The 23,243-nt window shown below is 26.9% G+C and overlaps 4 protein-coding genes across 5 annotated transcripts; all 4 read right to left on the bottom strand.

The window, feature by feature from the left end:
* Positions 1-722: 722 nt before the first annotated feature.
* Positions 723-15,562, bottom strand: LOC112638959 (proto-oncogene tyrosine-protein kinase ROS-like). Its single transcript, XM_025411612.1, has 3 exons — positions 15,524-15,562; positions 1,347-1,626; positions 723-1,124 (listed from the first exon to the last, which is right to left on the bottom strand). The coding sequence occupies exons 2-3, from the start codon at positions 1,563-1,565 to the stop codon at positions 759-761; spliced, it is 585 nt and encodes a 194-aa protein (XP_025267397.1). The 5' UTR covers positions 1,566-1,626; positions 15,524-15,562; the 3' UTR covers positions 723-758.
* Positions 3,553-5,548, bottom strand: LOC112638958 (protein sevenless-like). Of its 2 annotated transcripts, none has more exons than XM_025411610.1 (2): positions 5,385-5,548; positions 3,553-4,956 (listed from the first exon to the last, which is right to left on the bottom strand). In XM_025411610.1, the coding sequence occupies exon 2, from the start codon at positions 4,441-4,443 to the stop codon at positions 3,598-3,600; it is 846 nt and encodes a 281-aa protein (XP_025267395.1). In that variant the 5' UTR covers positions 4,444-4,956; positions 5,385-5,548; the 3' UTR covers positions 3,553-3,597. Both variants share the same exon structure in this region, with proteins under 2 accessions (XP_025267395.1, XP_025267396.1).
* On the bottom strand, positions 5,485-6,487 carry LOC105256318 (proto-oncogene tyrosine-protein kinase ROS-like). The gene is made up of 4 exons (XM_025411609.1): positions 6,351-6,487; positions 5,905-6,231; positions 5,540-5,687; positions 5,485-5,502 (listed from the first exon to the last, which is right to left on the bottom strand). The coding sequence occupies exons 1-4, from the start codon at positions 6,485-6,487 to the stop codon at positions 5,485-5,487; spliced, it is 630 nt and encodes a 209-aa protein (XP_025267394.1).
* Positions 14,594-18,070, bottom strand: LOC112638957 (proto-oncogene tyrosine-protein kinase ROS-like). The gene is made up of 4 exons (XM_025411608.1): positions 17,091-18,070; positions 15,972-16,167; positions 15,222-15,704; positions 14,594-14,990 (listed from the first exon to the last, which is right to left on the bottom strand). Exons 1-4 carry the CDS (start codon positions 18,068-18,070, stop codon positions 14,643-14,645), a joined length of 2,007 nt encoding a protein of 668 aa, XP_025267393.1. The 3' UTR covers positions 14,594-14,642.
* Between the last annotated feature and the right edge of the window lie 5,173 nt (positions 18,071-23,243).

Below are 23,243 nucleotides of genomic sequence, written 5' to 3'. Positions count from 1 at the left end.
AGGTGACCTTCATGTGACCTTCAAATAACTCTTCAAGGTCAAACCAATGGTACCATCTTATGTCCCCCTAGAAACCATACAACTTTTGTCTGAAACATTTTTCTCTTTCAAGCTTGGTTTTCGAGATATTCGATTGGATGGATTAAAATGGGACACCCTGTATATATATATATATATATATATATATATATATATATATATATATTGTATATATATATAACAGGCTATATACGAGACAAAAACGAAATTCATAGAACTCTCTTTCTCTCACGCTCAATATCTATCGCACTGTCTTTTCTGTCCTTACTTCTCGCATAATCGATACTCTCGCTCGCGCGTCTCTCCTTTTACTCTCCTTACTCGCACGTATAACGCGTGTCTCGTTATTATTGGTCGATACCAATGATCGATGCCACACGCGCGACAACCGACCACTAAATCCAACATCTTACATATATATATATATATAATCACAATTATAAAATTTCGCTTCGATTACTCAAAAAATTAGATATATCATCATATTATTTGATTTTGTACAATCATGAAAACGGATGTGATATTTTTTAATAATAATCGAAATTGTATGGAAAGTAAGATTACAAAATTTAATTTTCATTGATACATGTAACATTAAGATTAAACCTAAAAATAATCAGATCAGAATCAATTTAGAAATATCCTAGAAATATTTCTTCTACATTAAGATTTATTGAGTCGTTTGGAAAATAAGATAAGCATTAATTTAAGTATATCGGCTAAATAGTATCGACTGGACTTAGTAAGGCATCTTCTATGTTCTTTTTTAATGCTACAATATTTTTCAGACAAAATTTGAAATTTGGTCTAGCATCCGCTGCACTCCAGCAATTTAGCATCAACTGATACAATGGTGACGGACAGTTAAGAGTCATCAGCAACCTGCCTCCAGCACGTACATAATTTACCACTTCTTCAATAGCCTTGGCACTATAAGGTTGCTCACCTGCAGCTGGTAACTCACCCAACGATGTAATTTCCCACATTAATACTCCAAATGACCAAACATCGCTTTGAGAAGTAAATTTTCTGACCATCAAAGATTCGGGTGCCATCCAGCGAACAGGAAGCAAACCTTCTCTTTCCTAAAACATGATTTTAACAAACCTTTAATTTTCTGGTTCAAGTTGTTCATTTTTAGAATATGTGTAAAATAAAAAAACGTTTATTTATTTCTTGCTGTATATAAAAAACTATTTATATTCTATATTACTTAAAGAAACAATGCAGTATACTATTATGATAAAAAAATGGAAAGTATTTTAAAAAGAATTCAATTTTTAAAATCATTTCATAATTGTATTTACCAAGCGATAATAATCATCCTTGTAGATATCTCTAGCTAGTCCAAAATCTCCAATTTTGATGACACGATCCTCGCGATTTCTCGAAGATACTAAACAATTGCGACACGCTAGATCTCTATGTACGAAACGCAACTCTTCCAAGTAACAACATCTTCGCACATGGCGAACAAATCTTGCAAACGCAGAGCATGCGAATTTGACGTTTGCAAATTTCGACATTCTCTCAAATACTTTAACAGGTCACCAATTTCCATCAATTCCAACACTAGTAACGGAGAATCTCCATCTAAACAAACCGCCAACAGTCTTAATATATGTTTGTGTCGAAAATGATTCATAAGCTTGGTTTCCTTTATCAATTTCTTTTTCTCATAGGAAGAAGCATCTTTTCGAAGTGTTTTTATTGCAACGGATATCTCTGTACCCGATCTTTCTATGTTTTTCACCTTTCCTTGAAACACCTGCAAAATATTTCACACAAATTTACATACGTACTTCATTAGAAAATGTGTATAGTTTAATGTCAAGTAATATTATATTTTACTTTATATTAAATAATTTAACAAACTATATAATAAAGTGCATATTTGTTGTCTCATCTAAATTTCATATTACTTATAATCTATTATAAAAATTTATGTAATTTATATCTTTATTAGAAAATATATATCTGTTTTGTTGATCCAGAAATTGTTTTGAAACATTGCTTGAAAAGATTAATTTTTACCTTTCCGAATTCGCCGCTACCAAGCTTTTGTAAGTGTAATCTGTTTACGTGCGACTACAATTATCGCACATTCATCCGGATTATAATGTAACATAGGACTGAAAATCATATTGAATTGAGTGTTTCGGCAAGGTAGAATCGCCAATTCCATATCGATCATTGTTGAAGACAAAAATTGTTTATTATTATCTCTGCATTGACGATGAACTGTTATGAAATTATGTAATAACATGTATTATAAAATCTATTGTTTTTTTAGTAAATTTAATTTTTCGTTTAGTACAATTAAATTATTATTCGTTTTATATAATTAAATTATTATTTTTAGTAAATTTCTAGATATTTTATTAGATATATATATATATATATATATATATATATATATATACATATATAATATAATCTACAAATCAAGTCGATAGCCAAATCAAACATACTTACAATAATAAAAGTAGCAGACGCAGATTATAGTAACTATAACGATAAAACTTAACATGAATAATAAGTAATATTTTTTCACTATTATTCCAGGAATATCTATATTAAGCAAAAATATAATTTTAATATTTTCGTCTGTGTATGTTTTTACACATTTATTTTTACTTATAACTTTAATACAAAATATAATTTTTGGTCTATTCATTTATCTAAAAAAATTAGAACATAATATCTGTGCAGCACAGAATGTTACAACTACTTTGCAACAATATTGCAATATTACAAATATATTTTCATTTTATTTACGAATACGATATAAATCCTCAAAGATAATATATCTTTTTATTATAATAGGAATAGATACTATTATATCTGTCATTATATTTTTCTATGCATTTTTTATGTATTTTTCACATGTAAATACAAATATTAATTTCACAAATAAATATAATTATAACGAATTTTTTAAATTTTTAAATAAAAATATAATTAGTAATGTATTATTAATTCTATCACTAATATATATATGTGTATAAAGTACCCATTACAAGAGTATATAAACATTTAAAATAAGAAAAGTGATTTGTAAGTAAGAGTTTAAAGTAATTTTGTATAAAAATATAACATTTTATGTTGTGTATATGATTATGTTTAAATACAATTTTGCAATATATTATCTTAGATATTGCAAACTTCTATTTATATCGAGCTTTTTAATTTAATTAAATGTTTCCAAGATATTTATCCATCAAAAACAAAAATATGGTTGCAATAACATTGCATTTTTTCCAATATATTACACTATAATATTATTACAATGTTTCATTGGAAGAAAGGAATAGCTTAACTTCATCACAGTCTTATAACAATAACACAGCAGAGTTTCGCATTCGATTTGCAATATTGCAATGTTTTAATAAAATTATTTTTCAATATATCCGTAGCTTTATTGTGCTGTATGAGTATTTGCTTACCACGTGTGCTCTCATGTGTTGAAAAAATAAATCTTTCATCAGTCGGCCATATAAAAGTTTCCTCATATTCGTGGTATGTCAATATCAAGCGAAACTTGTATAAAGAGCCCGATTAAAGTAAATTTTTGACATGGTACATTACTTCATTGTTATAATTTACTTTAAAATAATTTGTTGTTTGCCACTTTTCTGCTGCAATCTCTTTGTATTCCAGTATACAAAAGATCGTCAGATTAATGTTGGAGATCCATGAAATGTTCATGCTATTTATGTTGATCCCGCTCAAAGTAATATTGTTTGGTTCTGAGGATATGTGAACGATCTCGTTTAAACTCTCGTTGTAGAAATCGCTGAAATTAGTTGGATACACACGCACGTATATCAAGTAATTTTGTACTGGTTCCGATAAGTTAATCTTTGTGAAAAATCTGCCATCTGCCATACGTTTCGGCACATTGATAAATTGTTTACTCTTTTGTTGCGTGTCGTTCACTAACTTCCAATGCACTTCGTAGTTGACGCTCACGCAGTTAAATTGCTTGGGTGGCATCCAATGAACTACTGTTATAGGAGGCGTCAAAGCTAAAACACTTATGTTTTCTGGTGCATTAAGCTTGCCCGAATTAGTGTTTAATGACATCACATTCGAATTGATTGGATTTATTGATAATTGATCAAAGTAAAAATTGCTTAAAGTAAACTTCAACTTGTACTCTGTAAATGGTGTTAAGTTCTGAATCTCGTAATATCGCTCGCTCGTCAGCACATTGAATTTCTCAGACTTGTTGAGATTGTTGTCTAAACAGCTTACAGAGATAGTATATATAGTAGTTGGTAAATTATACTTTTTGCATCCACTCTTTACAACCGGCTCCGGAAAATTCACAATGATGCTGTTTGTCGTTGCATTCACATTCTCAAAATTGTAAACTTTTTCGTAAGGTGTCAGACATCTCATTGAAGGATATGGTTGTAAAGATTTATCAAAACCGTAAATTTTTTTTTTTTAAATTGATATTTAACTTCATTATTTATTCTTGTTATCTTTTCAACATATTAGGCTGCATTTACGCTCTTGAGACTTGCATATTTCTTCTTCAAAGCGTATACAGCGTATCCAGAATTAAAATCATTCCAAACAATTGCTAAAATGTAAATGTTTGTTTTGTCAATCGTCATAGATCGGAAGGCGATGTTATTGCTTATGTTTTCCACGTGTAAAATCATATTGCACATAGAAATGTTAATGTCTGTTACAATTACGTATTTCTCACTTAACCAGTAAATTAACGGCTCCTCATTATTCATGTCATCAATTATTATATCATCATAATATTTTATAGAATGAAGTTGATAAAAGGATGTATTTATCTTAACAGGTTGCTCGATTTCTTCATCGAGATGATATTTCACTATACTATATTCTCTCATTGCCTTATTATTGTATACTATGTACGTTCCGTATAACATTCTAAAAAATATGTAATTATTTTACTCATTATAAAACATTATTTTAACACAGAATTACTTAACATTAATTAAACAGTAATCGGAATTGAGGAGCTAATATTATACAATAATGTTAAAGTCAATAAATAAGAATAGATTTAATAACGTTATTCTGTACTATATATGTTCCGTATAACATTCTAAAAAATATGTAACTGTAATATTTTACTCATTATAAAACATTATTTTAAGGCAGAATTGCTTAACATTATTTTAAAACAGAAACTTATATGTAGTAAAAATTCGAAATTCTTATAATTATATAACAACTTAGTATATTTTTTACTTATGATTTTAATTATAAAACCACGTAAAATTATAGAAAAATTACAAATTTGCATAAATCATTAATGAAAAATTATTTTCTCAGGTGAACGATAGTAAACGTACCCCATAGACGGTGATACACTTAAATGGAGAATATCATTTTGCGATTCGATAATCTCATCAAATTTAATTATGCCATTTTCCCACATTGTTAAGTCGAACTTTACAATATAATAATAGTCTGAACTTCGATAGGTGAAATATAGATTTCTTGCTACCCAGTCAATGCAAAGATTATATGGATAATTATCAAAGCTAGCTATTTTTGTGATATTATTTTCATTAATCTTCAATGTCATTAGGTCACTTCGTGTTAGCCAATAAATTCTATGGTCCTGTATCGAATAAGCGGCATGTGTTACTGATCTGAAATTAAAGAGCTATGTTCTATTACTGATTTGAGAAAAAGGAATTATAATTGTATAGTAAAAAATTATAGTTCAGATTTCTAATTTTATAGTTATTATTACTATAATGTTGATAATAATAAACCTGTGCATAATAATAATAACATTAACTTTATAGCTAGTGTTAAAAATAATTTATGATAATTATAACTATTGTGTTTTATCAATGTACGTACTCTGACATTACAAAATTAGTAATGTTTAAATCCACGTCCAAAATGTGGATACCTTTTCTCGATGTGACTAATAATTTAGGTATTGGATTTTCATGTGTAGTCGACACATTAATTAAATCCGTATAAGGACCAGCAACAATTTTAGTATGCGCACGTACTCGAAAATAATATGTCATGTTAGATGTTAGATTGTGCACCGTGTGCTCCAATTTTGTAGCTGTGATATTTTTATCATCGCAGATTTGAATGTCTTTTAAGTCCTCGATGAAAAAACATTGCACTGTGTACCCTTGTATTATTTCATCGATAAATTCAGGTTGGTTCCATCTGTAAAAACATAAAATTTTAGTCATTTTATATTTAACAAAATTATAACAGAATTAAAATTTTGATATATTAATGTCACTGAATTTAAGAAAAAGAGAGAAAAATGGAAGAATACAAACTGCGAATTTAGATTCCTTACTTCAATGTCACAAAAATGTCGTTTACTTTTTTTGCGAATTGACTGTCGAATTGTACAAATGCTCTGACAGATGTTGGCTTGCTCAAACTGTTTTCTAGAGATTTTAAGATCGTACATATTAACACAATTATATATAAGATTAAGGGGATTATCTCAATAAATCAGAAAGAATAATTTAATGTGAAAATAAAGGAAAGAGAAAAAATTAATGTAAACTACAAAATATGGAAATTAGCACAGTATTAATCTTTAAAAAAGTAATATAAGAATATTTTACGTCATTCACGATTTAGAAAACTACTCATTAATTCATGGCAAAAACGAATAAATAACTTTTAATACAATAACAAATACTTTTCGATAAATTCTTATAGCTTAAGAAATCAGAACTATAACATTTGCGATTGCTTTAAAACAAAATAGCAAATTAATAAAAATAACTTTAACTTAAATTATGACAATTTTTATGTATACTGTTTATATTATGCTTTTCTATTTCTTTTTTGGATGGAATTAGAATTTATATTCTTCTCACTACTGGAAGATATTTTTAGATATGATTTTTAGACTTTCTTTCCAATTTAAATTATTTACACTTTTTCATTATAGATTTTGTTATTAATATTTTATGCATTTTTTTGTAACTTTCTGTTAGGTTCTGGGATGATAGAAATATTTGCAAGTGTAACTTCATCGACTTCTCGCTTATTTTTCGCAGTACTATCATAATGATTCCGGTCAGATTTAAAATTTAGTACATAATGATCACTTTTTTCGGACTTCGAAATATCCTTCATAAAGTATAACATACAAAAATAAGAAATGATGCTAACTTTCTAAATTAATTTCATAAAATAAAATCTACATTAGTATAAAGCTTACTATATATCAATAAATATTATTATATATATCTAGGAAAATTAAAAAATTTTAAAAATTGAAGAAAAATAACATAAAAATCTGTTGAAGTGCCATCGTATGTATATATTAATGTAGCAGATAGTAGACAGAACACTTCATTAATTATAATAATTGTTATTATTAGAAATGATAATTATATATATATATGTATAGAGAGAGAAAGAAAGAAAATAATACAGTCAAATTTTAAAATACCGTTTTAATGAAATTTAATATAATAAAATATAATATAATTGTATATAAATGGATGTACAATGAAAATTAATATAAATTCGAATGATTCTTATTGAATATATTGTCGATCGAAATATCAGCGTTAATAGATACAACTTGAAAAATGTGTGTGTGTGTGTGTGTTTGATGAATGATTTTTTTATTAGACAGAGTTTCTATCTCGATATTTAGTAGCTCTGTTTCGTTATATAATTATCCCTAATACAAAGAAATGATTCTAACTTTCTAAATTAATTTTATAAAATAAAATTTACATTAGTATAAATCTTACTATATATCAATAAATATGATATATATCTAGAAAAATAAATAAATTTTAAAAATTGAAGAAAAATAACTAATAATTGAATTTGTTGAAGCGCCATCGTATGTATATTTTAATGTAGCAGATAGTAGATAAAATTTCATTAATTTTAAAAATTGTTATTTTTAGAAATAATAATTATATATGTATATGGAGGGAGGGAGGGTGGGAGGGAGGGGGGGAGAGAGAGAGAGAGACAAAATAATTTAGTCAAATTTTAAAATACCGTTTTAATTAAATTTAATATACTATATAACATCTATATGTAAACAAAATTTGGAAACTTTATTCATCTTTTTTTTACAACATTGTACATACTTTTTTCTTTCATATTGAATTGTATTTTTTAATCTTATCCTATTATAGGTAGAATATACGATTTATTACCATTCATTTTTAGTTACATTACTGCAATAACATTCAATTGTTTCTTAATCAAGCGAAAATATCTTTTACCTGCGTGAAATTTAAATCCGGATACATGGAAACATTTTCTTCCTGGAGGTTATTTGAAGTGATATAATCCTTCGGCGTAATAGTTGCCTTTGTCAGTACTAAATCTTTCAATAAAATACATAAAATTGTTCCAAACATAATTTGCATTTTTCGTAAACGTTTGCACTCAATCGGTTTCCGATGAATCCTCAATTAGTTGTTTTTCTCATTCTACTAGTTCTGATGTGTTAATCGAATTAATATTAATTCATATATATACATATATTTTCGTTAAATTTATATATATATATATATATATATATATATATATATTTTCATTAAATTCCTTAAAACTCAGTTTTAACGAATCACAAGTTATTATCTTTTAATATTATGTTTTTAGATTTCTCTTTATGGTCGCGATCACAGTATATATTTTAAGATTAAATTAGAGAATTCTTAGTAAGTAAATAGTTTTTATTTTTGTTGTAGAAGAACAAATGACAATCCAAAATGATATATATTCATTGAAATGTATCGCGAATATAAAAATATAATTATTATCAGCTTTTCGTTTTCATTAATATTATAGTAGAAAAACATCGATAAAAAGATAACTACAATCAAATTACAAACGATTAAAGAAGTTATAGAATTACAGATTTTGTAACATTTTCAATCATATTCAAGCACATGCAGCGTGTATTCGAATTCACTTAAGTATTTACTATATTTACTATATCTTTGATTTTGTTAAATATATAATTATGACGATTCGTTTGTACGATTGTGTTACTACGTATGCTTTTCAAAATCCACTATTTGTACACAATTTTTTGTGATATTCATATGATGCAGTTTGAATCGAGCGATAAGTAACGCGGTTTCGCGTGTGTTTCGCTAGCGATCACAAATAGTAACTGGCTTCGAATGATCAATCTGTTGCCATGACGTCTTATTTGCTTCATTCCGCTTGTAATTTATTTTTTTCCACTCGCGGAGATTGATATCAAATGAACAATTAACCTTTAATTATCAATTGTTAATAGACGTTTTATGAAACGTGGCTGTCGTCAATAAAAAACTTAAGTTATGCTATGATGCCCGAGGTAGCACACATTCGTTTTATATATGTTTCTTAAACGTATCCAATATTTTTTAATTGTAAGACATTAATAAGAAACGTTTCTAAAACCATAGTTAACAAAACATATTTTTCACGTTTTTAATATAGACAAAATAAAAACTAATTTTTGTTAATTTCAAATGATATATACATATATACATATATATACATATATATACATATATACATATATATACATATATACATATATATACATACATAAATATATATATATATATATATACAATATATATAATTATTACGAAAACTATATTAATTTCTATTATAACATCCAACACAGTATCAAGTCGTCTAAAGGTACTACTAACACAATACATTTTTTTTGTCACAAACATCTATTACTGACATCGTTAAGTCAACGAAAAGATGATTAAAAGTCGTCTCATGATCCGAATTCAGTGACTTTTTAGTCTTGTCCATATGTTGACTAAAAGATGACTTGATTCATTCTATATAGATTATCGACACTCGGTAGTAGAAATACTTCAATACACACAATAAATGGATTAATTCTCTAATTTATCCGGCTAGTTTCTAATAATCTGTTTAATATTTTGAATCTCAATAAGGAATCCAGATTATTAATAAATTATATAAATAAATATATATAAATAAATTATTTTAAATTCAATTTGTCAAAAATTAAACTGATAAACAGTAATGTCAGGAAAAAGATGCGGCTTGCATGCATACAATGCGTAGCACACGTGGCTCTCTCTGATTGATGCGTATGAGCATTATCCTCTTTCTGGCATTACTGCTCGTTAAAGTTCAAAAATATACTTTAAATTTTATATTAATTACTAATTCTTTATATACATTTCGTAATAAATATTAAATACGAGAAAAGTTAAGAGTGGCTTGGCGCGTAGCGGCAATCGAAGATGCACGTGCCACATATTATTATGTCTCTTTTATGTCATCTTTTTCGACAAAGCGAAAAGATGTCTTCATAGACATAATTTAAAAAATACATCTTTTCGTTATCTTTTAATATAATATGCTATGTGGGATGCTATTGTTTGTATATTATGGTATTGCTATCATTTGCTCGATGACATTCGAGCAGTAAAGTTTAGAAATTTTCCCCGATCTGTGGCCGTAAAGTAATATTCTCCATTCTCTAGGAGTAGTTTAGATTTATTTATATTGCTATATTTTGCAATATTTTGCGATATTTATGGGCGTAGTGTAATATTAATTATCTACGGATAATATAGATTTAATTACAATGCTATATTTTGTAATATTTTGCAATATCTTGGGGTGCAGAGTATTATTTTGTATTTAGAAGTAGTTTAGGTTTATATTGCGATATTTTGCGATATTTGTGGGTGCAGTGTAATATTAATTATCTACGGATAATATAGGTTTAATTACAATGCGATATTTTGCGATATTTTGCGATATCTTGGAGCGCAAAGTATTATTTTGTATCTAGGGGTAGTTTAGATTTATTTATATTGCGATATTTTGCGATATTTTGTGGCGCAGTTTTATATTCTCTAAAGAAAATATGTAAAATAGTGATGCGAAATGCTTCTATGCTAATTAATTGAAAAATAAATAATCGTTTAATTAATCTATAAATTCGAAAACTTCTACAATTTAATATTTTCATATGTACGTATATGTTATAACACGTAAAATATTTTGACAATGAATTATCAGTAACACGGTGTTCGACTTTGACAATATAAACAATATAAACAATAGCGCAATTTTGTTTATATGTCACGGCTTCGTTATGATTCGCACGGTGACACTCGAAAAATAAAGTAATGGTATCGAAACGCTTCGCATATTATCAAATATTTGTTTTAATTATTAATAATTATAAATTAATTAACTTATGATAAAGGACATGAAACTGTATCGCAACGATAAATCTTTATTGAATCGCAATCGATATTTCATTATTTTGACAATGCCTGTAATAAAATCAGTCAAATTTGTCAAAGAAAAAATTATTTAAAATTAAAAAACAAAAAGTGAAATAAATTAAATAAATAATGTAAACTAATAATAAATAAAAAAATAGAATAATGTAAAAAAAAAGGATTGTTAGGGCTATTAGGTGATTATCAAAAATAAAATAATGTAAAAAAAGGGATTGTTAGGGCTATTAGGTGATCATTAAAATTTTTTTAGGAAGGGACAAGTATGACAAGTGATGATAATTTTTTATGTTAATACAAAGGAATATAATAAACCATAAAATAATCCAAGAACTCGAAGAAGAGAATATGTTGAATAGAAATGCATAGTGATTGGAAACTGAAAGACAGTATGCATACAACCTATTTATTAATAGTAATGCTATTTTGTAATTATATTAAATTTTATAATTTAGTACATTGTATTATATGAAGTATTAAGCATAAAAGTTATGCTGGTACGAAAATTATAATAAAAATATATAAATAACGTTAGCTATACTAGAATGGAACATATGAACTTTTTATATAGTCAAATCTGGTTAAATGAGATCGCAAGGGACAGCTCATTTGATTCCACTTAAAGAGGTATCTCATTTACCCAATTTCTCAATTATCCAGGTTTAAAACGCGCATGTCTCACTTATAGAGATAATTATCAAATAAAAATACGTACATAAATTAAGTGTTCAAATAAACTTTATTATAATAAAATAAGCACTATGTCATTACACATGTGAAAAAATGTACAACGTAATACATTGTAAAAAAATTTTATTTAAAAAATATCTGTTTTCAATAACGCCATACACAACGTTGCAATGTAAAAACGATAATAATTTTATTTACAGAGGGTTTCTATGAGGTCGACTCAGTTATAGATAATAGTCTCAGTTATAAGTAATTATTGTTATGAGTTGCTAAATATCAGTCTCAGTTAAAGAGGTCGGGAATTTCTATTTACAGAGATTTTTTAATGCAAAACTGTTGGGACCTCAGAAATAGTCTCAGTAATAGAGATTTTCCCCTTATCTAGGTCCTACTTAACCAGGTTTAACTGTATTTTATATAGAAGAAGAGACTTAAAATATTTTGCAACATCTATATTTTTCGAGTCTTGATTATAAAAACTTCAGAAGAATCAGTGATATTAATTTGACAAGTTCTATACATATATTAATAATTAAATTTTTAAATAATTAAAAAAATAATTGATAAATATCAAAGATCAGTTTATTGCTAATTAAGAAGACTGATAGACGGTTAAAAATATTTTTATCCCACAGCAGGCATTTTGTGTTTTATTAATAAAAAAATATAAATATGACAATAAATATAGAAAAATATTTATTTCATCTTTAAATATTATAGTATCTTTCGCGATTAAATAATTTGTTCACTATCAATTTACATACATAACTATCTTGTTATGCACTGGTGCTACCGACATTTCGTGCACATAGCAATGAACAAAACCAGAAATTGTGCACATTATATATTACTCTCTAAGAAAATTCATGGACATTGGCTTTGTAATTCATGTCCACGTTTTCAATGTCCATAGAAGGAATATCGCTTTCAGGGATCACCTAAAAGCAGGCCATGACATCTCTCAGTCTTTTCTCTGACGCTATTTGTTATATACAGGATAGACTTAACATCGTGAGGACGTTAAACTGGAAATAAAGAAAAAAATTAAACATACTATTGGTATGATTGCAACGCAATCACCGTAACCATATATATATATATATATTTGCCTTCGACTGAGAAATGTAATCCTCATATTGGTATGACAATTGAGTAGAATTACAAAAGTAAAACTGCGTTCGTACAAAGAAAATTTAGGATATATAATATACATATTTTAAAATCATACATAAATAATTTTTTAACTTTTTTTCTATGAGGATATTGTGATATTGTACACATTGTAGTTATTGTAGATATTATAAGATTAAAAGTGCAATGTTAATATTGTATTGTGAAAAAATGAAATATATTAGAATATAGAAGAATATATGTAAAATTCATTTTCTATATATGTGCCAATATTTTTTGTGAATGCAACTTAATCTTAATCTTAAGCTTAATCTAGTCAAACTTTTTCATTGATAAACTAACCTCGATTTCCAAAATAGTACTCACAACATCGATTTCCAATTTCGACTCGATGATTTAGCGCTCGGTCATGTGCAATGTGTTACATAATTTTATAATTAAAGATAATTAAAAATTGACAAATAACAGCCAATAAAGCGCTCTGATGAGCGATACTCCTATTTCATTTAATATGTAGTATTATTTAAAATATTAAAATATTTGTGATTTTCGCGCAATAATTCTATCCATTTTTATTTTAACTTAAGATTTATAACTTGTGGATTTATGATTATTAGTATACTGTAGTATAAAGATTAGAATTATTCGAGAAAATGTGCTCGCCAGATTACTGCATCGTTGTATCTGTGCATCGATTATGAAATGGTTTATATAACCTCATATGTTATTTAATATTATTTATAACGCATAATATCATACATATCTATAAAACGTTGTCAGTATTTGGTGATCTTCCGAAATGATAGACCATAGATAGTAATTGTGTGCAAATATTATACATTATCAGCTTTATAATAAGTGGAGATAGAGCAATAAGTAGTTCATTTATACAATTGCATACTTTTCTAATCATTAATAATATAATTTAAATATATAGTAAATCATAAAATATAAATATAAAATATAAATATATACTTATTCCGAATGATGTAAAAAATCTTGCATAATAACTGTTATAAATTCAAAATAATTATATTATTATATTTATATATTCACAACTAATTATAGAGGATATTACTCGCGTATCCTCTTTCACTCATAAATTTTACAATCAGTTTGTAATTATTGGTTATATATAATGTCGAAAATTAATTATATTTCCATGTTGAAAAAAATATTGTTTATACATATATATATATATATATATATATATATATATAATCGCAATTATTAGGTTTCGCTTCAATTACACAAATTAGATATATCATCATATTATTTGATTTTGTACAATCATGAAAACGGATGTGATATTTTTTAATAATAATCAAAATTGTAAGGAAAGTAAGATTACAAAATTTAATTTTCATTGATACATGTAACATTAAGATTAAACCTAAAAATAATCAGATCAGAATCAATTTAGAAATATCCTAGAAATATTTTATCTACATTACATACAAGGTTTATTGAGTCGTTTGAAAAATAAGATAAGCAATAATTTAAGTATATCGGCTAAATAGTATCGACTGGACTTAGTAAGGCATCTCCTATGTTTTTTCTTAATGCTATAATATTTTTCAGACAAAATTTGAAATTTGGTCTAGCATCCGCTGCACTCCAGCAACTTAGCATCAACTGGTACAATGGTGACGGACAGTTAAGAGTCATCGGCAACCTGCCTCCAGCACGTACATAATTTACCACTTCTTCATTAGTCTTGGCACTATAAGGTTTCTCACCCAACGATGTAATTTCCCACATTACAACCCCAAATGACCAAACATCGCTTTGAGAAGTAAATATTTCAATCATCAAAGATTCGGGTGCCATCCAGCGAATAGGAAACCAACGTTCCTTTTTCTAAAACATGATTTAAACAAAAATTTAATGTTTTGATTCAAGTTGTTCATTTTTAGAATATGTGCAAAATGAAAAAAACGTTCATTTATGTCTTGCTTTACATAAATAAAAATTATTTATATTCTATATTACTTAAAGAAACAATGCACAATCCTATTATGATAAAAAAATGGAATGTATTTTCAAAAGAATTAATTTTTTAATCATTAATTTTTTTTCATAACTGTATACCATGCGATAATAATCATCCTTGTAGATATCTCTAGCTAGTCCAAAGTCTCCAATTTTGATGACATGATTCTCTCGATTCTTCGAAGATATTAAACAATTGCGACACGCTAGATCTCTATGTACGAAACGCAACTCTTCCAAGTAGCAACAACCTCGCGCAACATCTTCGCACATGGCGAGCAAATCCTGCAAACGCAAAGCAGGCGAATCTGACGCTTCCAAATTTCGACAATCTCTCAAATATTGTAACAGATTTGTTTCCATCAATTCCAACACTAGTAAAGGAGAATCCCCATCTGGACCTCCATCTAAACAAACGGCCAACAATCTTAATATATGTTTGTGTCGAAAACGATTCATAAGCTTGGCTTCCTCCAACAAATTCTTTTTCTCATGGGAAGAAGCATCTTTCCGAAGCGTTTTTATTGCAACGGATATCTCTGTGCCCGATCTTTCTAAGTTCTTCACATTTCCTTGAAACACCTGCAAAATATTTCACACAAATTTACATGCATACTTCATTAGAAAATGTATATAGTTTAATGTCAAGTAATATTATATTTTACTTTATATTAAATAATTCAACAAAAATGTATAATAAAGTGGATGTTTGTTGTCTCATTTAAATTTTATATTACTTATAATCTATTATAAAAATTTATGTAATTTATATCTTTATTAGAAAATACATATATGTTTTGTTAATCCAAAAATTAATTTGAATCATTGCTTGAAAAAATTAATTTTTACCTTTCCGAATGCGCCACTACCAAGCCGTTTTGTAAATGTAATCTGTTTACGTGCGACTATGGTTACCGCACATTCATCTGGATTATAATGTAACGTAGAATTGTCAATCATGAATTGAGTGTTTCGCCAAGGTACATGTAGAATCGTCAATTCCATATCGACCATTGTTGAAGACAAAAATTGTTCATTATTACCTCTGCGATGCACTGTTATGAAATTTCGAGTTAATTATGTAATAATATGTATTATAAAATCTATTGTTTTTAATAAATTTATTCGTTTAGTATTATATAAGTAAATTACTATTTTCAGTAAATCTCTAGATATTATATCAGTTATATATGTATAATCTACAATTCAAGTCGATATCTAAATCAAATATACTTACAATAATAAAAGTAATAGACGCAGATTATAATAATTATAACAATAAAACTTAACATCAATAATAAGTAATATTCTTTCGCTATTATTCCAGGCGTAATCGGAATATCTATATTAAGCAAAAATATAATTTTAATATCTTCGTCTATGTATATTTTTACAAATTTATTTTTACTTATAACTTTAATACAAAATATAATTTTTAAAATTTTAGGCATATACATATCTAAAATAATTAGAACATAATATCTATGCACAGCACAGAATATTACAATTTCTTTGTAACAATATTGCAATATTACATATAGGAGTATATAGAACATTTAAAATAAAAAAAGTGATTCGTAAGTAAGAGCTTAAAGTAATTTTGTATAAAAATATAACATTTTATGTTAAATGATTATGTTGAAATATAATTTTGCAATATATTATCTTAGATACGGTATATACTTAGATATATTATCTTAGATATTGCAAATCTCTATTTATATAAAGCTTTTTAATTTAATTTAATGTTTTCAAAATATCAAAAACGAAAATATGATTGCAATAATATTGCATTCTGTCCAATATATTACACTGTAATATTGTTACAATATTTCATTGCAAAAAGCGGGCATCTTAACTTCATCACAATCTTATTACAATAATTCAGCAGAATATCACAATCGATTTGCAATATTGCAATATTTCAATAAAATTATTCTTCAATATATCCATGCAATCTTATTGTACTGTATGGGTATCTTCGTTTGCTTACCAAGTGTTGAAAAAATAAATCTTTCATCAGTCGGCCATGTAAAATTTTCCTCATATTCGGGATATCTCAATATCAAGCGAAACATGTATAAGGTTCCTGATTGTAAATTTTCGACATGGTATGTTACTTCTTTGTTATAATTCATTTTAATATAATTCATTGTTTGCCACTTTTCTGCTACAATATCTTTGTACTCTAGTGTACAAAACATCGTCAGATTAATGTTGGAGATCCATGAAATGTTCATGCTATTTATGTTGACCTCGCTCGAAGTAATATTGTTTGGTTCTGAATATATGTGAACGATCTTGCTTAAACTCTCGTTGTAGAAATTGCTGAAATTAATTGGATACACACGCACGTATATCAAGTAATGTTGTACTGGTAGCGACAAATTAATCTTTGTGAAAAATCTGCCGTCTGTTGTACGTTCCTGCATATTGATAAATTGTTTGCTCTTTTGTTGCGTTCCGTTCATTAATGTAACTGACTTCCAATGCACTTCGTAGGTCACGGGCACGCAGTTCACCTTCTTAGGTGGCATCCAATGAACTGCTGCTACAGTAGGCGTCAAAGCAAGAACACTTATGTTTTCTGGTGCATTAAGCTTGTTCAAATTAGTTTTTATTGATATCACATTCGAATCGAATGGATTTATTGATAATTGATCAAAGTAAAAATTGCTTAAAGTAAACTTCAACTTGTACTCTGTAAATGGTGTTAAGTTCTGAATCTCGTAATATCGCTCGCTCGTCATCACATTGAATTTCTCAGTCTTGTTGAGATTGCTATCTAAACAATGGCTTACAGAGATAGTATATATAGTAGTTGGTAAATTATATTTTTTACATCCATTCTTTACAACCGGCTCTGGAAAATTTATAATAATGCTGTTTGCCGTTGCATTCACATTCTCAAAATTGTAAACTTTTTCGTACGGTGTCAGACAACTCATTGGAGGATATGATTGTGAAGATTTATCAAAAGCGTAAATTTTATAAAACACATTTTTATCTGAGCTTATTGGTATTTTTTTTACATATCTGTATGCATTTTGGATCTTGAGACTTGCATATTTCTTTTTCAAAACGTAGAGAATATATACAGACTTATATTGAAAATTATATGTTAAAATGTAAATGTTTGTTTTGTCAATCGTCATAGATTTGAATTTGATGTCATCACTTATGTCTTCCTTGCATAAAATCTTATTGAACTTAGAAATATTAATGTCTGTTACAATTGTACTCCAATCATTTAACCAATAAATTAACGACTCTTCATTATTCATGTTATCAATTATCATATTACTAAAAGGATGTATATAATGAAATAGGAAAAAGGAAGCATTTATCGCAACAATTTGGTCGTTTTTTCCATCGAGATGATATTTCATCATATCATATTCTCCATTCATCCAATTGTATGACATGCGATATAAAATTCTAAAAAATATATAATTATTTTACTCATTATAAAACATTATTTAAAAAAGACAGAACTTTATATGTGGTAAAAATTTAAAATTCTTATAATTATATAATAACTTATGATGTCTTTTTACTTATGATCTTAATTATAAAATTACATAAATTATGTATTATAAAAAAATTACAAATTTGCATAAATCTTTAATGGAAAATTGTTTTTTCAGGTGAACGATAGTAGACATACCCCATAGACGGTAATACATTTAAATAGTCATTAGCAAATTTTTTTTTCACAATTTTATCAAATTTAATTATGCCATTTTCCCACATTGTTAAGTCGAACTTTATAATGTAAGAGTAGTCTGACTTTTGATAGGTCAAATATAGATTTCTTGCTACCCAGTCAATGCAGAGATCATGTAGATCATGATCAAAGCTATCTATTTTTGTGATATTATTTTCATTAATCTTCAATGTCATTAGGTCTCTTTGGGTTATCCAATAAATTCTATATTCTTGTATCGAATAAGCGACATCTATTAATTCTGATCTAAAAAACGGAGCCAACTATAATAGTATATTAAAAAAATTATAGTTGAGATTTCTAATTTTATAATTATTACTACTATAATGTTGATAATAAACTTGTGCTATAATGTTAATAATAAACTCTTGTGCGTAGTAATAATAACTTTAACTTTATAGTGTCAAAAATAATTTCATAATTCTAACTATTTTTTTTTATCAGTTATACGTACTGTGGCGACATTTCAAAATTAGTAATGGTGTTTAAATCCACGTCCCATATTTGGATATTTTGATTCGTTGTAAGTAATAATTTAGGTATTGGATTTTCATGTGTAGTCGACACATTGATTAAATCCGTGTAAGGTCCAGCAACAATTTTAGTACGCGCACGTACTCGAAAATAATATGTCGTGTTAAATGTTAGATTGTGAACCGTGTGCTCCAATTCTGTAGTTGTAATATTTTTATCGTCGCAGATTTGAATCTTTTTTAAGTCCTCGATAAAAAAACATTGCACTGTGTATCCTTGTATTACTTCATTAAATTCAGATTGATTCCATCTGTAAAATAAATAAAATTTTAGTCATTTTATATTTAACAAAATTATAACAGAATTGATATTTTGATATGTCGCTGAATTTAAGAAAAAGAGAGAAAAATAAAAAAAATACAAACTGAGAATTTAGATTCCTTACCTCAATGTCACAAAAATGTCGTTTACTTTTTCTGTGAATTGACTGTCGAATTGTACAAATGCTCTGAGAGATGTTGGCTTGTTCAAACTGTTTTCTAGAAATTTTAAGACCGTACATATTAACATAATTATATATAAGATTAAGTGGATTATCTTAGTACATCAGAAAGATCAATTTAAAAATAAAGGAAAGAGAAAAAATACATGTAAAGTACAAAATATGGAAATTAGGACAGTATTGACCTTTAAAAAGTAATATAAAAATTTTTTGCGTCATTTAAGATTTAGAAATGTAATCGTTGATTCATGGTAAAAACAAATAAATAATACTTTTAATAAAATGACAAGTACTATTCGAAAAATTCCTATAGCTTAGGAAATCAAAAGTATAATACTTGCGATTGCTTTAAAACAAAGTAGCAAATTAATAATATGTATATATATATATATATATATATATATATATATATATATACACATATATGTAATAATATATTTTCTTATATTTATTTATTTTTTTTATTGTATATATGCGATGAATTTTTTGCACATAAAGTTAAATGAATTAAAGGCACAGAAATAATCAGTCGAGTTAAAAAAATATAATTCTAAGATAAAAATTCTAAAGATAAAAATTGCTATTTTTTTCTATTAAAGAATATAAATAACATTTTATATCATCGTTATATATATTTTATGATATATTTTCAATACACTCATACAAATATAGTTTTAATAGATTTTCAAAGATATATTTTTAATATATTTTTTTAATTATATTAAGAGAACAAATAATATTTTATCTAACATTATAATTTTTTATTTTTACTTTTCGATGCATTTTTATGTATATTTCATATGCAAGTACATGTAATTGTATTTTTGAAATTTTTTAAATAAAATTATAATTAGTTATAAATGTATAATGAATTCCAATTAATGTTTATATATTTGTACTCCATTATAACAGTATACGGAACATTTAACATAAAAAAAGTGATTCGAATAAGTAAAAGTTTAAAGTAATTTTATATCCAAAATATAATATTTTATATTTTAATTGTAAATAATTTAATATCGCTAGTCAAAAAATCAAAGGATCAATTGAAAAATTGTAGTCGACCAAAACTAGCCAAAAAATTAAGTTTATTAATACGACGTTTCGACCATATGGTTGTGGTCCTTATCAAGTATACACGATGTAATAAAAATCAGAAGGCAAGCATTAATGGTAAACATGTAAAACAACGCAATCACGTAATACAAAAAACGTTATTCAGTTTCTTGACGAAGTCTCACAGGGACGCATCAGCTTCTCTCAAATTTGAATCTAGTTAAATAACGTTTTTTGTATTACGTGATTGCGTTGTTTTACATGCTTACCATTAATGCTTACCTTCTGATTTTTATTACATCGTGTATACTTGATAAGGACCACAACCATATGGTCGAAACGTCGTATTAATAAACTTAATTTTTTGGCTAGTTTTGCTCGACTACAATTTTTCAATTAATCCTTTATTTTATATTTTAGTTATACGATTATGTTTAAATATAATATTACTATATATATATATATATATATATATATATATATATATATATATTAGATATGAAATAATTGAAAACTTCTATTTACATCAAGCTTTTTAATTTAATTATACATATATGCATCCGAGATAATTATCTGTCAGAAACAAGAATATTCTATATGTAATATTATTAAATGGTTGCAATAACATTGCATTCTTTCAAATATAATCCACTGCAATGTTGCTATAATATATACTTTATTGCAATATTGCAATACTTCAATAAAATTATTCTTCAATATATCTATGCAATCTTATTGTGCTGTATGAGTATTTTCAGTTGCTTACTGCTAAGTGTTGGAAAAACAAATCTTTCATCAGCCGGCCATATAAAATTTTCTTCATACTCGAAATACCTCAATATCAAACGAAACATGTATGAAGTTCCCGATTGTAAATTTCCGATATGATAAGTTGCTTCTTTGTTATAATTCATTTCAATATAATGCATTGGTTGCCACTTTTTTGTTCCAACCTCTTTGTACTCCAGTGTACAAAACATCGACAGATTAATGTTGGAGATCCATGAAATGTTCATGCTATTTATGTTGACCTCGCTCAAAGTAATATTGTTTGGTTCTGAATATATGTGAACGAAGCTTAAACTATTGTTGTACAAATCGCTGAAATTATTTGGATATACACGCACGTATATCAAGTAATCTTGTACTGGCGGTAAGTTAATCTTTGTGAAAAATCTGCCGTCTGCCATACGTTTCGGCACATTGATAAATTGTTTGCCCTTTTGTTGCGTGCCGTTCACTAATGTAACTGACTTCCAATGCACTTCGTAGGTCAGGCCCGCGCAGTTTAATTTCTTGAGTGGCATCCAATGAACTACTGCTATAGTAAGCGTCAAAGCTAAAACACTTATGTTTTCTGGTGCATTAGGCCTGCTCAAATTAGTTTTTATTGGTATCACATTCGAATCGAATGGATTTATTGATAATTGATCAAAGTAAAAATTGCTTAAAGTAAACTTCAACTTGTACTCTGTAAATGGTGTTAAGTTCTGAATCTCGTAATATCGCTCGCTCGTCAGCACATTGAATTTTTCAGTCTTGTTGAGATTGTTGTCTAAACAGCTTACAGAGATAGTATATATAGTAGTCGGTAAATTATATTTTTTGCATCCACTCTTTATAACCGGCTCCGAAAGATTTACAATGATGCTGTTTGCCGTTGCAGTCACATTCCCAAAATTGTAAACTTTTTCGTAAGGTGTCAGACATCTCATTGGAGGATATGGTTGTACAGATTTATCAAAAACGTAAATTTTACTCAAAAATTGCTTTAAGCGTATTATTGTCTTTTCAACATATTTGGCTGCATTTCGGCTCTTGAGACTTGCATATTTCTTTTTCAAAACGTACATACGTGTATATGAACGCGCGTCGGGAAAATATCTTTTAAATGTGAAAATGTAGATATTTGTTTTGTCAATCGTCATAGATTGGAAGTCGATGTTAGGTCTTATGTTTTCCTTGTGTAAAATCGTATTGTACATCGAAATGTTAATGTCTGTTACAATTAAGTAATCCTTACTTAACCAGTAAATTAACGGCTCCTCATTATTCATGTCATCAATTATTATATCACGAAAAATATTTTTAAAATGAAATTGGAAAAAGAATGTATTTATCTTAACAGGTTGCTCGATTTCTCCATCGAGATGATATTTCACCATACTATATTCTGTCATTGTCCTATTATTGTATACTATGTATGTTCCGTATAACATTCTAAAAAATATGTAATTATTTTACTCATTATGAAACATTATTTTAACACAGAATTACTTAACATTATTTTAAAACAGAAATTTATGTGTAGTAAAAATTCGAAATTCTTATAATTATAGAACAACTTATTATATTTTTTACT

The sequence above is a fragment of the Camponotus floridanus genome, unplaced genomic scaffold (assembly GCF_003227725.1).
Source record: "Camponotus floridanus strain SB8 unplaced genomic scaffold, Cflo_v7.5 scaffold404, whole genome shotgun sequence".
NCBI lineage: Eukaryota > Metazoa > Arthropoda > Insecta > Hymenoptera > Formicidae > Camponotus > Camponotus floridanus.
Note: the sequence above shows the minus strand (reverse complement) of the source record. Positions and strands in the feature narration are given on the sequence as shown.

Bases quoted from the DNA above. Each gene is read 5' to 3' on its own strand.
- LOC112638957 (XM_025411608.1), bottom strand. From the start codon at position 18,070: ATGAGTTGTCTGACACCGTACGAAAAAGTTTACAATTTTGAGAATGTG. The intron at 16,168-17,090 runs GTACAATAAGAT...AGTGCATCGCAG, and splicing joins CAAACGAAGATACCCATACA to AGGTAATAATGAACAATTTT. The intron at 14,991-15,221 runs GTATACAGTTAT...ATCATGTTTTAG, and splicing joins AGGATGATTATTATCGCATG to AAAAAGGAACGTTGGTTTCC.
- LOC112638959 (XM_025411612.1), bottom strand. From the start codon at position 1,565: ATGTCGAAATTTGCAAACGTCAAATTCGCATGCTCTGCGTTTGCAAGA. The intron at 1,125-1,346 runs GTAAATACAATT...ATCATGTTTTAG, and splicing joins AGGATGATTATTATCGCTTG to GAAAGAGAAGGTTTGCTTCC.
- LOC105256318 (XM_025411609.1), bottom strand. From the start codon at position 6,487: ATGTACGATCTTAAAATCTCTAGAAAACAGTTTGAGCAAGCCAACATC. The intron at 6,232-6,350 runs GTTTGTATTCTT...ATGTTTTTACAG, and splicing joins GTAAGGAATCTAAATTCGCA to ATGGAACCAACCTGAATTTA. The intron at 5,688-5,904 runs GTACGTACATTG...CTTTAATTTCAG, and splicing joins ACTAATTTTGTAATGTCAGA to ATCAGTAACACATGCCGCTT.
- LOC112638958 (XM_025411610.1), bottom strand. From the start codon at position 4,443: ATGAGATGTCTGACACCTTACGAAAAAGTTTACAATTTTGAGAATGTG.